Here is a 13,943-nt window from a genome sequence, read left to right as displayed (position 1 = left end):
GAGTCCTGCTTGGGGTGCCTTGCAATGGACTGGCGTCCCATTCTGGGTGTGTCCCCTCCCCCTCCCCCTCCAGCCTTGCGCCCTGTGTTGTTGGGTTAGGCTCCGGTTTGCCACAAGCAGCTTCAGCCAGTGTGTGTATTTTCTGAGTAGTTTTTTTAGTGTAGTAATAATAAGCATAACATCTGACAAGTTTCTTGATTGCTTTTCCTGGTTGATGCATTTTTAATAGCTTTTTTCTTCACTGGTCTATTTCTACTGTTTCTCTGCTGCAGTGAAAATGGCCTGCAGTTCTGCTTCCTGTCACCGGGGGCAGCAAAACACACATAGAGTGAATGGAAACTCAAGCAGTCAATGCAGGAGGAGCAGCTAGCTTCAATCTGAGAATTTCATTTTACGAGTAGTGCCTGTTACTACTCCTACTTTGGCTTATGAGGTATTTCTTTCCATTTACAGGGATGGAACTTAGTATTTCGAGCGCCTGCCAACAGCTAAGCAGCATGAGATCAGAGCCATCAAGTGGTTTCTTCCACAGTTTGGCTCATGTTGCGTTAAGTTCTGAACCTTCTTTGACACCTTGTTGACAATGTCAACTTGTATGGCGAGTGCAAATTTTTTATTGATTTTCTATGTGTGTGTGTTTTGCATTAAAGAGTAAATTAATGGATAAACACAATCATCGGTATCATATGTATGTTTTGTTTGTGAATGTTTAAGTGTATGGAAGAGCAAAAAGAGTGCAGCTAAACACACAGTATTACAGAGTAATTATTGAAGGCAAATTTACTATGTCCTAACTAATTTTAGTGGAATTTGGTAATATATTAGCATAAATGGGCATCAGTTTTAGGGCTCTGGAACACACAAACATTTGTACAACTGAAAGTAACAATAATTATGTCTTTGATACATGAGAATTCAGTATAAAAATGGTTTTTGAAGTACACGTTACCTTCATAAGCCAGTGGAAGACGGTATAAGCCTAGTGACTTCTGCTAGTGACAAGTAACCCAATATTTTACTGTATTAAATTTGATTTAATTTTGATTGTCCTGGTGTGACTGCACTCCCTGTGCAATGTCTACAAAAACATTGCTACTAAATGTTGAGATATCCACATTCTGTAACACTCTTCACAGCCTTTCCAGTCTTTGTATTCTAAGGGATTCATAAGAATTAGGTTAGATGGTGGTTTGGGGGCTTCCTTTTATTTATTTTTTCCTTCTCTTTTGTGTGGCACACACAAAGTTTGTTGTGTTTACCAGTACAGGGTGTGTATAATGAAGGTAGAAGCAGATTTGAAAAATCATCAAAAACGGTGTACCCCCGTGTTCCATTTATTAAAAATTTCAAGTGCTTCAAAATGCAGTTTTTATTGTTTTTAAATATCCCTGTAAACAGGAGTGCAGAAACACAAGAGTTACTACTGTAATGGCAGCATTAGAGTACAACTGATACAAATTCTTAAAATGTAATCATTTACATTTATTCATTCATAGTATTCAGCTGATACCTTCTTCCAAGGGAATTTATAATGCCAGATACATTACAGTCCCTGCAATCATTCATCCCTTTATACAGCAAAGTAATTTAACACACTCACACGCTCTGGGCAAAATAGATACACCAGTTCACTGGAAATCCATGAGTTCCCAGAGAAAACCCACACATCATATTAATGTTGTAGTTCTGTTTGTACGCTTAACAATGACGCTTTAGAAGTTTATCTGTCTGGTACTATTGTGTTTTAAATAAAAGCAAAATTTACACTACATAAATAATTTATATGTTTTTATACAGCATTGTTTCCTTCCTGAGGGGGGCGCGGTGGTGCAGTGGGTTTGGCTGGGTCCTGCTCTCTGGCGGGTCTGGGGTTCGAGTCCTGCTTGGGGTGCCTTGCAACGGACTGGAATCCCATCCTGCCTTGCGCCCTGTGTTGCCGGGTTAGGCTCTGGCTCACCGCAACCTCGCTTGGGACAAGCGGTTTCCGTGTGTATGTGTATTTCCTTCCTTTGAAGAACAGTTCCAAAGACATTATTTTCATTGGATTTGAAATCAGTGAGACACATAACACGTGGGTTTTTTGTACCTTTTATATTTGCCTTTTCATGTATAAATAACTCAAGTTTTTGAGCAGGTGGATGTATCACCATGTATATCTATGAGAAAACCGAAGTTTTACCTCTATGGTTTAACATATTAGAACATTAACTATCTAGTTCTCACTAAGTCCTAACAGTAGATAGATCTAACCCCGCTTAACAGAACTTGTCATTATTTGCTCAGAAATAAGTCAACATGCAGATGCCATGTGTGGAAGAAGTAAACGCACCCCTACTGCTTCAGCATCAGAGATGCAGTATTAGGACCAAATGCTGCTGATCAAGTGGACACGGCTAGGTGATAATCACGAAGTGCTACCACCTGTGTCTAAAAGCAAAAGTCACCAGCGAAAGAAAATAATCTGTGGTGATGTCAAAGAAGCAGCTTTACCTTTTCATCAATCTGGGAAGGGTTACAAAACCCATTTCCAAAAAATATAGACTCCGTCATTCCACAATGAGGAAGATCCTTTACAAGTTGGGTGCATTTAGGATATCTACCACCTGAATATCCACCTGAGCATTAGGCAGCATGATGCCCAGAGAAGTTGGAAACAACTCAAAAGCTACATCGGGGAACCTACAACCTCTGTCAACGCAATGAATATTACAAGTCATGGTTCCAAAATTTGGGAAAAGGCTGGACAATATGATTTTGGAGGAGGATAGGCAGAGAAAAACAGCTGTATCTGAAATAACCAAGAGCTGCAATTATTGGGTCCACCATGAACTGCTCTCTGTACCAGTGTATTCCAGAGGAAAATGGGGGGAGCATCTGTCCAACAGCTAAACCTTGTCTGGAACTGGATCACGCAGCGGGATAATGACCTAAGCACATCAGTAAATCTATAATTGAATGGTTGAAAAAGCAAAGGTTCGAGGTTGTGGAATGGTCAAATAATGGTCCAGATTTTACTGAGACGCTGTGGGGAGGCTTACTAGAGATGTGCGTAAAAGAATGCCCTCACACATCAGTGAGCGGAACCAGTTTATAAAGAGAAGTCAGCCAGAATTCCTCCTCTGTGACGTAGAGTGATAAAATTTGTACAATAATTTCATCAAGTCATTGCCGTTACTGGACGTCTGCAACTACCAAATCGTTGGGTGCGCTTACTTTTTCGAAGATGGCTTTCTCAATAGGTTTAACGGGTCGTAAACAGCATCAATCGTCACAAATGTGCATTACAAAGGTGGTCTCCATGTGTATTGACACTGTTGCTCAGTATTTTAGAAGAGATCAAAGTGAGTCATAACTGCTGATGACTTGGAGACTCAATTGTTTAGGACAGTATATTTAGTATCCATAAAAACCAGCAAAATCAGTTTGCCACTGTGCCCTGGATTCTATACTGCTCCTTGTTTGAACGCCTCAGAAACAACACCACTGATATCATCATGGCCAAAAACTGGAAAAGAGAGAGAACAAATGTATTATCCACTGGACTCCCTATTTCGTGATCCGCACAAAGGCATGAAGAACAGTAGAGCCCTAGAATTTCTCATTTTCGTGTTACCGCCAAAGAATATATCATTCACTAATTATTGTTGCAAACAAGCTGGAAATCTCCAGGCTCCACGGGCACGCTGAGCACATGTACCAGACACGTACCTCTGCCACACAGATGGCAGCAGTTGTGCTTCCAATGACAAAGAACTTCTCCTGAATTCCATCGGTCAGTTTGCCAAAGCAGCTCTGGGGAGAGACGACCCATATGGCAAATACACAATTGAGACATGAAGCGAGGGCTGGTCGAAGAATCTCAGTTTGCAAGCCAATCCGTGGAATTCTTTCAAATACAAAGGGAGGACAAAATACTGGGGACACCGCATGAAAAAGGAACAAATCCCGTTACAAAAGGAGCGATTGCACCCAGCACGTCCGAGAATTGTTGCATAAACACCAGAAGGAAATCAGATTCCTCCAGCGGTTGACCTCAAACCGCACTGGACCCCATACCAGTAGGCACTACAACTCTTCTGAAGGCGAAGGGTCTTACTGGTTTTACGTGCCATCAAGGTCTGTCTTACCATAAAGACTAATAATACCGGGCTAACAATTTGTGCCATAGGGACTTATAATAAGTCTTTGCAATAATATGGCTTTACGACTCCCTTGATATTCATACATTGTTTGGTGTCTCCAATATTTCAACCCCCCCAACCCCCGCAAACCCAGTCAATGAAAGTGCTTAACCTCAGGGTAAACCAGCCCCTCCGCTGTATTGGTACCGTTGCACTTGTTGGAGTTCTTGTCTACACAGCAGATCTTGGGATATTTCAGCCCTGTGGTGGTGCTGAACACCGACTTTTCAAAGTCCACTATTGAGTTCTCGAAGCCACAGCATTCGTACTGGTATGAGAGAAAACGATGGAACATGAAAGAGAATCATTTAACGCTGGGATGCCTCATTGTGGCCTGTTGTTTTCATGCATTTTAAAACAATATCGACTGGAGTCAAATTCAAACAAGATGTGATAGAACATCGGACGGGCAGAAAGCAGACCGTCGTGATAATGGTGTTCCATACTGTCGATACTGGGTCTGTTGCTGCGGGGCCCATATATGCAGTCTGCAGGGACTTCTTACCGACATCACGTACTATCACTACACTCTGAAAATGTGAAAAATTGTAAACGAAACAAAGTTTACATTCAGTAAATCACTATTAAAGATCCACACTTTAGAACAAAAGAAACCTCCACAGGGTACTCTCATCAGTTTTGTACTCTTACTACAGAGATTGGGTGTCATGGAGTGAACAGTCCGTCAAGGAGTCATACTAGTGTTAATAGACAGTTGTCGAAGGTTATAGTCAGATTCGAAAGTTGCACAAAATGAGCTGATGTTCCTACCAGGTCCCTGTATGCGAAGACAAAGATGGTTCCAAAAATCTTTGTGCAGAACAACACTGCCAAGCTGGAGAAGGACTGATGAAGAGATACAAACAAAATAATATGTTGCAGAGAATCTGTCTTCCAAAGAGTTGGGCAGCCAAGAATTTCATCTTCACCACTGGGGACTATGAACACTTACCAGCGTGATGAGACACCAATTTTCCTTCATGGCCGCACAGAAGCCAGTGATGCCCACGAGGCACAGGAGGGCACCCATCCCCAAGCAGATGTACGCCAGGTTCACCAGATGTTCAAAGAAAAGCCCTGTCACTTTTGCGTAGTAGAAGGAGTCGTGTTTCATCCATGCTCCAAAACCAAGAAACGCAAAACCACTTAACTGAGAAACAAAAGCAGATAGATGTGAGAACCACGGAGTTGACCGTTGCACATTCTGGACAGAAACGACTCGCCTCTCGCTCTTACACACACACACATCAGCAAAATTGGGAGTCGCACTAAAAAAGACAAGTATTCCTATGGCTTCTAGTTGTGTCTCTCAGCCGACGGTGGCAGGTGACTATGGCAACTGGAGGGAGAAAGCGCAAGAATTTACAATGATCACGTTGCCTTGGGATGAACGCTGCCCGCCACTGCTCGCGACAGCTAAATGTACACAAACACACATTTGTCCGCGTCCATCATTTTCCCATGGAAACTCATGATAGCAACCCTCCGTTAGTGTTCGAAAAAGGTGTGTCGGCCGCTTACACGCACACTAAATCTGTGCTCTGCACAGGTGCTACTTACAAAAATGATCCCACAAAGTGCCATCATCAAAACCCTCAGGCAATGGTACAGCTTTTCAATTCTGGCCATTGCCTGGTATGAACCTGCGCCAAAAAGAAGCAAAACTCATTTCCAATCCGCTCGGGTTCTGGGTATTTCTGGAGCTCCCTTCATAACACCATGTTCACATCAATCTATCCTGCTGCTTAGTCTCATTAAACTGATCATATAGTAGAGATTTTGCCAGGAGGAACCTTCCTATTCTACACCAGTTTAACCCACAGGGAGCAACATGTCCCAGTGGGGGCGCCAACTTTTTGTGTGTTTCATACATTTACAGAAAGCAGTGACATAAATATACATGGACACACGTGTCTATGATTAATGAGCTCTTAGTATGACATAGGAGGCCTACTCACGTTAATTGTTCGCACGTGCGATAAAAAACAGCATTGACGGAAAGGACAACTGCAAAAATGCGCTACGAGCTCCGTATTGACGCGCCGCAGAGCGTCTCCATGGCAACGGAGTGCTTCACTAAATAAACAAATAAATATGGCATCAGACAGATGAAAAGGAGGAACCTCCCCATAATCCGGTCACCTGCTGCCTGTTTGGATGGTGAGTGTACACTGTTTTACCCGTGTACTGATCATCGGTGTGTTTACTTGGAGAACTGAACAAGTTGGTGTATCAGCTGCCAGTGTGTGTTAGCGCCGCAGTCCAGTAAAGACCGGTGGTATGGAATTCTGTGTCGCTCATGAATTCATCATCCTGATGATGTTTGAAAATAAAATAAAAACAATATTTTCTTTCCGCCAAGTGTTTCTCCGTCATTTATGATATAACGTCGCAAATGACTGCAGGTGAAATTATTCAGCTGCTAAGCAAGCGTGATTTCAAAATATTTAATTTTTAACATGTATTTTAAAATTAAATTCAGTGTCAATTTCTTTGGAACTGAAATATATTCACTTTCTCATTACAATAGCGTTTACGTGGAGTGCTTATGGCGTTTGTCGGTTTATTAAAATGTATTGTTCAGTGTTCGTTTCTTCAGTTTATGCAGCTATACCATATATGAACCATTTAAATCATTACATAAGAATTAAAGGTCATGCTGAAGGATAAAATAAGTGCTGCGAAAATTGTCACGACCCACGGGGTGCAATACCGCCACCGGCCACAGGAGGCGCCACTCAGTGCCGCTAGCCCAGACCAAAGCACCTGTTGATAATCTGGTACTTGCTAAGGTATAAAAGGAGCAAGCGGCAGAGGACAGATTGTGGATTCTTAATCAGCATTTCTATTGTGCTTTCTTAGCGATCATTACTTCCCTGTTTCCCCAGTGTGTTGCATAGGTATTTATGTTCCAGTCCCAAGTGCCCGTCCTGTCTACTCCTGCCTCTTGTTCTCCAGTCCTGGTCCAGAGTTCCAGTCCGGTATTTGGTATCATCCGGTATCATGCTGCCTTGTTCAAGTCCTGCTCACAGTCACATTTCATTTTTCACCTTTGCGGGAATACGTTGTGAATCTCTTTGTCCATTGTTTCACCTCTACCCGGTACCTGACAGTTTTCACTGTGCACGTGACAGCAATGCGCGTCCGTGTCGGACTCCCGTCCGGACGTGACGTCATAGTATACTCTTTTAATATCGAAATCTAACTGAAATATTCCCTTAAATTATAAGATATTGTGGCAAAATGGAAGCAATTTCTCAACAATGAACACCCCAGTAATATTTTAAAGTACTGACTCATTGAGTAAGAAATTTTACAAGAACACACAGGTCTTTCAAAACCACCATGATGATGCCCCGTTGTTTAGACTTAAATTGATTTTTGATTTAGCTGAAGCTGTTGTTCATGGCCACGTATACTATACACTCTCTTAAGCTACTTACAACAATTTACCCATTTATATGATTGAGTTACTTATACTGGAACAATCCAGGAGAAGTACTGTGGCGTGCAGTGCTGTGGGTTTGGATGGGGCAAAGAATGACGCAGAGGCAGTGTTCATTTCGAACGTTTTATTGAACACTGGCACATAGGGAAATAACGCTCTCGGTCGGAGGGCCCCCTTTCCTCCAGGACCTGCGCGGCTAGCCAGCCTTCCCAGCGCCCCCAGGCTCTTTTCTCTTTCTATCTCACTTGTGGATGCAAACACCCCCTTATATTCCTCATATGTCACCAAATGCTAACCAATAAACACTTTTCCCACTCCAACAAGAGTAAAGCAGGTTGTTACAGTACTTTAAGTGGTATAACAGGGATTTGAACCTGGACCCTTCAGTTCTAAGGCAACAGCACTAACCTCTAGCCTACCCACCACTCCACATTTCTCACATCTTTTTTGGCCTGAATTCCAGATGATATGTTTGGTGCACAGCCAACACATCCCCTCAACTACAAGCACATGGTACCTATACTGAAGCACGGCACAACAGCCAATGCTGTGGGGTTTCTTCTCGGAGAGGGTTGGTATAGCAGGCAAAATAAATCACTCTAAATATCAAGGTATTTTGGGAAAAAACCTGCTACCCTGTGGCAGAAAAATGAAGTTGGAGAATTTCATCTTTCACTTCTGCGATCTGAAACGCAGAACCACCTCAAAGAACAGCTTAAGGGAATAGCGATGCACTGCAATGGTCCTGCTGTACTGTAGACCTCAGACGTATATAAAATCTGTGCTCTGAGCTAAAAAGACCTGTGTGCAGGAGATGCCTTTGCAATTTAACTGAGATTTAACTCAGCTGTAAAGAATAATGACTAAAATTGAAAATCCTTGTTTGCTAAATTGGACTTGCAGCTGTAATCAAAGTAAAATGTGCTTTGCTAAGGTACTCGTTAATCATAATTAGGATACACATGAAATTGTGAACACAGCAACACTGTTGGAACACATTGTAAAATTGTTGCATGAACACCTGAATCAAGTCAAATTGGTCCCATGGCTCATCTCATCACTGAACCATCATGGGAAGTCAGGGATGCGTTGCTTATATTTAGGAATACACTTTAAATTCCTTTTCTGAAATTGATCTTTGGTTTTCATTTACATATTGTTGGTGTCATGAACACCAGTGACCAATTCTCAGAATAAACCCCGGAGTCTCCCAGTCTTCAGTTCCAGCAGCCTGAGGACACACTGGTATCATGTTTGGTAATGAGGGTGGTCTTTAAAAGAAAGAACCAGATTGTGGTGTCTTGTCTGTATGTTTGCTATGTGGGAACATAATTTACTAATAACTTCACTAAGAACTTTACGAACAGCCCTCACCAAATGATTTTGGGACATTGAGTTTTTCAACAAAATTCCTAAATTCTTAATTCCATAGTTTTGTGATGTAAACTTAAGTGTATTTTATGTATGTTGTTATACTGTTACGTTGTGTTAGTTCTTGTTTCTGCAGGATGGTTCAAGAGGTAGGAATCATTAGGGTTAAAGTTCCTCGAAGCACATTTCATTACATAAAAAGGGTAGGGAATGTGTATTAAAATGAGATCAAAAATACTGATGCAGTTGGTGTGTTTTTGGGGCTGGTTGACTCAGAGTAGGAGGGTTTGAAGAATCTGGGAAGAACTGCAATGTTGTTTATACCTCTTGAGTGCAAGTCTCCATGTCCCGTCATCGTGCCTTCAAAGGACCATGACTCAGGCCTTAAAGAAATCATTGTATCTAAAATCTGTGTTAAGAATGTGTGACCAATCTTCTCTTCTTGGATTTTTCTGTTCTTGGTTCTGTGTCCTCACCAAGTTATTTGAGCTTTTACATCAAAATTACTGAAATTCAAGAACACATCCAGGGATCTATAGGTCTGTGTCTACACAGTAAATGTTACTGTTCATAATTCCACCGTGAGGGAAAGACTGAAGAACTGTCAATGACCTTCACAGAAGAATGGCAAGGAGAAACCTCAATTCTTTAAAAAAAAAAAAAAAAAAAAAAAACACATGAATCAACCATATGACTTATTGAACACTATCCTTTGGACACAAGAAAGCAAAATGTAGTTGTTTGGCTGTAATGTACAAGGCACTTAAAATCATTTTAAAAAAGGGAAGTAGGCTGGAAATCCCTCAATTTAATGTAAGGGACAAAATACAGAAAACCTGCTAAAATGGGTTCTACAGGTGGCTGAATTGCTCTTTTCCACAGATTTTCAAATACAACAGAAATGACATGAATAAAGAAAAAACAGAATTACCAAAGAGAAGAAATTGCAGTTAGCTGTAAAAGCTACAAACACGCAGAGTATAAAATTGGCAGCAATACATTGCTTGTTATTTTACAATAAAACACACCGAGCCGTGTTATTGACAACATGAACTTTGAGCTGTTTCGGACAGTATGTTTTATAAACATAAGAACCAGCAGCTCAGATTGGCAGCACACAGTGGTTTTTATAGTGCTCCTCGTCCGAACGTTTTACAAAGAGCACCATTGATATCATCATGGCCAAGAGCTGGAAGATAAAAGAATAGAAATGGTGATTAACCTCCCCTGCGCACAAAAAACTAACAGCGTGTCTGAACAAGCTAAATGTGGACGAGCAGAATCTCCAAGCAAAGACCAGATGCTGATGGTACACCAAGGGTGCACTCACCACACACACACACACACACACACACACACACCAGTGACAGTACCTCCACCACACATATGCCAATGACTGTGCCTCCAATGACGGTGAACTTTTCCTCAATTCCACCCATCAGTTTGCCAAAGCAGCTCTGGGGAGAGACAACCCATATGGCAGAAATACAACTGAAACATGAAGTGAGGGCTGGTGAAGAAGTCCAGGTCTGTTTTCTGAATTTGTTCATATGCAAGGGGACAAGCAAATATTGGAAACGACAAATGAGAAAGGATTTATATTTGAAACAACTAAATCCCGTTACAAAAGGAGCAATTGCACCCAGCACGTCCGAGAATTGTTGCATAAACACCAGAAGGAAATCGGATTCCTCCAGCGGTTGACCTCAAACCGCACTGGACCCCATACCAGTAGGCACTACAACTCTTCTGAAGGCGAAGGGTCTTACTGGTTTTACGTGCCATCAAGGTCTGTCTTACCATAAAGACTAATAATACCGGGCTAACAATTTGTGCCATAGGGACTTATAATAAGTCTTTGCAATAATATGGCTTTACGACTCCCTTGATATTCATACATTGTTTGGTGTCTCCAATATTTCAACCCCCCCAACCCCCGCAAACCCAGTCAATGAAAGTGCTTAACCTCAGGGTAAACCAGCCCCTCCGCTGTATTGGTACCGTTGCACTTGTTGGAGTTCTTGTCTACACAGCAGATCTTGGGATATTTCAGCCCTGTGGTGGTGCTGAACACCGACTTTTCAAAGTCCACTATTGAGTTCTCGAAGCCACAGCATTCGTACTGGTATGAGAGAAAACGATGGAACATGAAAGAGAATCATTTAACGCTGGGATGCCTCATTGTGGCCTGTTGTTTTCATGCATTTTAAAACAATATCGACTGGAGTCAAATTCAAACAAGATGTGATAGAACATCGGACGGGCAGAAAGCAGACCTTCGTGATAATGGTGTTCCATACTGTCGATACTGGGTCTGTTGCTGCGGGGCCCATATATGCAGTCTGCAGGGACTTCTTACTCATCTCACGTACCATCTTTACACCCTGAAAAGTTAAAACTATTAAAAAAATAGTCTTAAACCAAGAATTTGAATATTCATTGTGTGAAACTTACTTTAACACATAGTTCTAGAAAGTCGCACAAAAGATGACCTATATTTACATGTATTCGTTCAGCAGACGATTTTCTCCAAAGCGACGTACATCTCATCGAAAATACAACGCGTGCATTACATTGGACCTGATGTTCTTACCATGTCCCTGTACCCAAGGAAAAAGACGATTCCAACTACTTTTGTGCAGAACAAAACCGTCACAGTGAAGAAGAACTGATGAAGAGACAGACAAAAAAACACGTCCTTAAAATTGTACAACCAAAAATTTTGGTCTCTGCAGTGGGGAAACGAGAAGGCTTACCAGTGTGATGAGACACCAGTTTTCTTTCTTGGCCGCGCAGAAGCCAGTGAGGCCCACAAGGCACAAGAGCACACCCATCCCCATGTAGATGTATGCCAGGTGGTCCAGGTACTCGTAAAAAAGCCCCATCACTTTTACGTTGTAGATGGAGTCGAATTTCACCCATCCTCCAAAAACCAGGAACGCAAATCCACTTAACTGAGGAACAAAAGCAGACAGAGATGAGACCCAGAGTCTCTGCTGCTTTACGCTCTTCTCTGAAATTACTCCGCATGTACATTCATGTGGACATCAGCAAAGGGTTACACTAAGGAGAGATCCTCATGACTTATAGTAATGTCTCTGAAACAGTGGCAGCAGGTGACCATGAGAACCTGGGGTCGAAACCACATGCCTTCATACCACTTCGACTCACACTCAATATGTACACTGTAAAGGTGCTACTCACAAAAAGAATTCCACAGAGGACCATCACCAAAAGCCTCAAGCAATGGTACAGTTTCTGAATTCTGGCCATTGTCTGCTGTGGTCCTGCACCGAAAAGAAGCACACACCTCTTCAAGCCACTCATTTGCACACAGCAGAGCACAGTTCTACTCAATGTGTTTAAAACAGGAAAAAAAAATCCCTGCTGTTTTATTTTCAGTTAAGCGTAAGAATTTAATGAAAATGTTGCCAAGAGAAAGTATTTAAATTTTAAACCATTTAAAACCAGTGGCAAACAAACCATAACTAGTTATGTGCCCCTTTTGGGTGGTAGCTTTGTCTGCATTTTATTAAATAACAGCAAGAAATGAAAGAAGTATACCTGAACATATGTATTTATGAGGAAAAAAGTTTTAGTTTGGCATAATCCTACTCACGTCAATTGCTCAAGAAACATTACTGACGCAAACGACAACTGCAAAATAAGCCGAGGCATATTATTTACTCTGTGGAGGTTTCCATGGCAACGCAATGTTTCACCACATAAACATGCAGCCAATTAAAAGCAGGAATTTTGATTTCAGTATCACTATAGTAGCGGCAGGGTGGACGGATCCCTGCCATTCTCACTTAGCATTTGACCAACTCTTTCTGAGTACTTTGAGCTTGTTGTTGAGTTGTAATTAGTCATTATGATTTCAGGAGTTACTGGGTTGTTGTCGAGTACAATGATTAGGGAACAGGAATAGGACAAGTGGAAGCATGGTTGTTATAACTGCCGAAACAATGTAAAAAATCCCGTTTCCAATGCTCTCTCCTGCTGTAATACCCCCGAAGAAACTTTGCTCTGGAGCGCTGGACACAGCTACAACAACTCACACGGACACTGACGGGTGACAGATGCCAGGCGGACAAGGTAAGTATTAGGTGTGTGTGTAACTTTAAGGATACTTAACAGCATCACCTGTGCAGGTATTATTATTACTGGTCCAATGTGGGAAACATGATTAAGGTGCTATGGTAATAATTTCATCATGCTTGTAGCGTGGATAAGATGGGTGTTCCAGAGTCTCCTGGATTGCTTTATGGATCCTGATGCACTGGGGTCAAGATGGACAACATGTGCTGGGGGCTGCTTCCCTGAGCAAAAGAGCTGAGAAGGAAATGTCAGCCATGCGTGATGGTAGCGATGTTGATAAAGCTACAACAGAGATCGTTAGTGATGTTGCACATCAGGGGAAAAACGATGAGACAAGGCCTACAGACAAACAGAACAATGATAGAAATGAAATTAACAGTAACCTACAAGAGGTGGAGAAATACTAATAATTTTGCCAGAAATCTTGTTGTCCATCATGTGATCACATGTGTTTGAAGTGCAAGGGGAGAAATCTTTTTTTTTTTTTCAAAAATGCATCCAACAGTGCAGAGGAACACCCAGATTAGGCATTTGTACTTGTAAATACGTTGACTATCCTCATCTCTTTCCACTGGCGTCAAGCTCAAGACTCTGGTTAGGGCCTACAAGACCATTACAACCTTCGGAGTTGTTTATGTGCCTGAAAATGAAAACATTGCTGATCCACTGTCTTGTCTGTTGGGAATCTGAACTGATTTCTACACTGATTTTTACAAACGTTATTACATATTTTATATTTCTATAATCAGGCATAAAAAACATTTAAGTTTGGCTACACAACATATATGTGGCACGGTGGGTAGCACTGGTACTTCACGGCACCTCAGCTGCACATTTAGGCC

The 13,943-nt window shown here is 41.8% G+C and overlaps 2 protein-coding genes across 4 annotated transcripts; both read right to left on the bottom strand.

Moving 5' to 3' along the window:
* Nucleotides 1-1,940: 1,940 nt before the first annotated feature.
* On the bottom strand, nucleotides 1,941-7,315 carry LOC108926541 (tetraspanin-16-like). Of its 3 annotated transcripts, none has more exons than XM_018739273.2 (8): nucleotides 6,140-7,315; nucleotides 5,742-5,824; nucleotides 5,134-5,331; nucleotides 4,953-5,027; nucleotides 4,604-4,711; nucleotides 4,294-4,449; nucleotides 3,709-3,792; nucleotides 1,941-3,505 (listed from the first exon to the last, which is right to left on the bottom strand). In XM_018739273.2, the coding sequence occupies exons 2-8, from the start codon at nucleotides 5,808-5,810 to the stop codon at nucleotides 3,419-3,421; spliced, it is 777 nt and encodes a 258-aa protein (XP_018594789.1). In that variant the 5' UTR covers nucleotides 5,811-5,824; nucleotides 6,140-7,315; the 3' UTR covers nucleotides 1,941-3,418. The 3 variants fall into 3 exon arrangements, with proteins under 3 accessions (XP_018594789.1, XP_018594791.1, XP_018594790.1); XM_018739275.2 differs by having other exon boundaries at nucleotides 4,329-4,449; XM_018739274.2 differs by having other exon boundaries at nucleotides 5,742-7,315.
* Nucleotides 7,316-10,102: 2,787 nt separating this feature from the next.
* On the bottom strand, nucleotides 10,103-12,273 carry LOC108926547 (tetraspanin-16-like). The gene is made up of 7 exons (XM_029253539.1): nucleotides 12,205-12,273; nucleotides 11,757-11,954; nucleotides 11,594-11,668; nucleotides 11,301-11,384; nucleotides 10,967-11,122; nucleotides 10,374-10,457; nucleotides 10,103-10,189 (listed from the first exon to the last, which is right to left on the bottom strand). The coding sequence occupies exons 1-7, from the start codon at nucleotides 12,271-12,273 to the stop codon at nucleotides 10,103-10,105; spliced, it is 753 nt and encodes a 250-aa protein (XP_029109372.1).
* Between the last annotated feature and the right edge of the window lie 1,670 nt (nucleotides 12,274-13,943).

The sequence above is a fragment of the Scleropages formosus genome, chromosome 7 (assembly GCF_900964775.1).
Source record: "Scleropages formosus chromosome 7, fSclFor1.1, whole genome shotgun sequence".
Taxonomy (NCBI): Eukaryota; Metazoa; Chordata; class Actinopteri; order Osteoglossiformes; family Osteoglossidae; genus Scleropages; species Scleropages formosus.
This window is presented reverse-complemented; position numbering and strand designations above follow the sequence as displayed.

Coding starts and splice junctions, on each gene's coding strand:
- LOC108926547 (XM_029253539.1), bottom strand. CDS start 12,273: ATGGCCAGAATTCAGAAACTGTACCATTGCTTGAGGCTTTTGGTGATG. Junction 11,385..11,593: donor TCCTTGGGTACAGGGACATG/GTAAGAACATCA, acceptor TTAACTTTTCAG/GGTGTAAAGATGGTACGTGA. Junction 10,458..10,966: donor AGGGGCTGGTTTACCCTGAG/GTTAAGCACTTT, acceptor GTCTCTCCCCAG/AGCTGCTTTGGCAAACTGAT.
- LOC108926541 (XM_018739274.2), bottom strand. CDS start 5,810: ATGGCCAGAATTGAAAAGCTGTACCATTGCCTGAGGGTTTTGATGATG. Junction 5,028..5,133: donor ATTGGTGTCTCATCACGCTG/GTAAGTGTTCAT, acceptor TCTCTTCATCAG/TCCTTCTCCAGCTTGGCAGT. Junction 4,712..4,952: donor TCTTCGCATACAGGGACCTG/GTAGGAACATCA, acceptor TCACATTTTCAG/AGTGTAGTGATAGTACGTGA.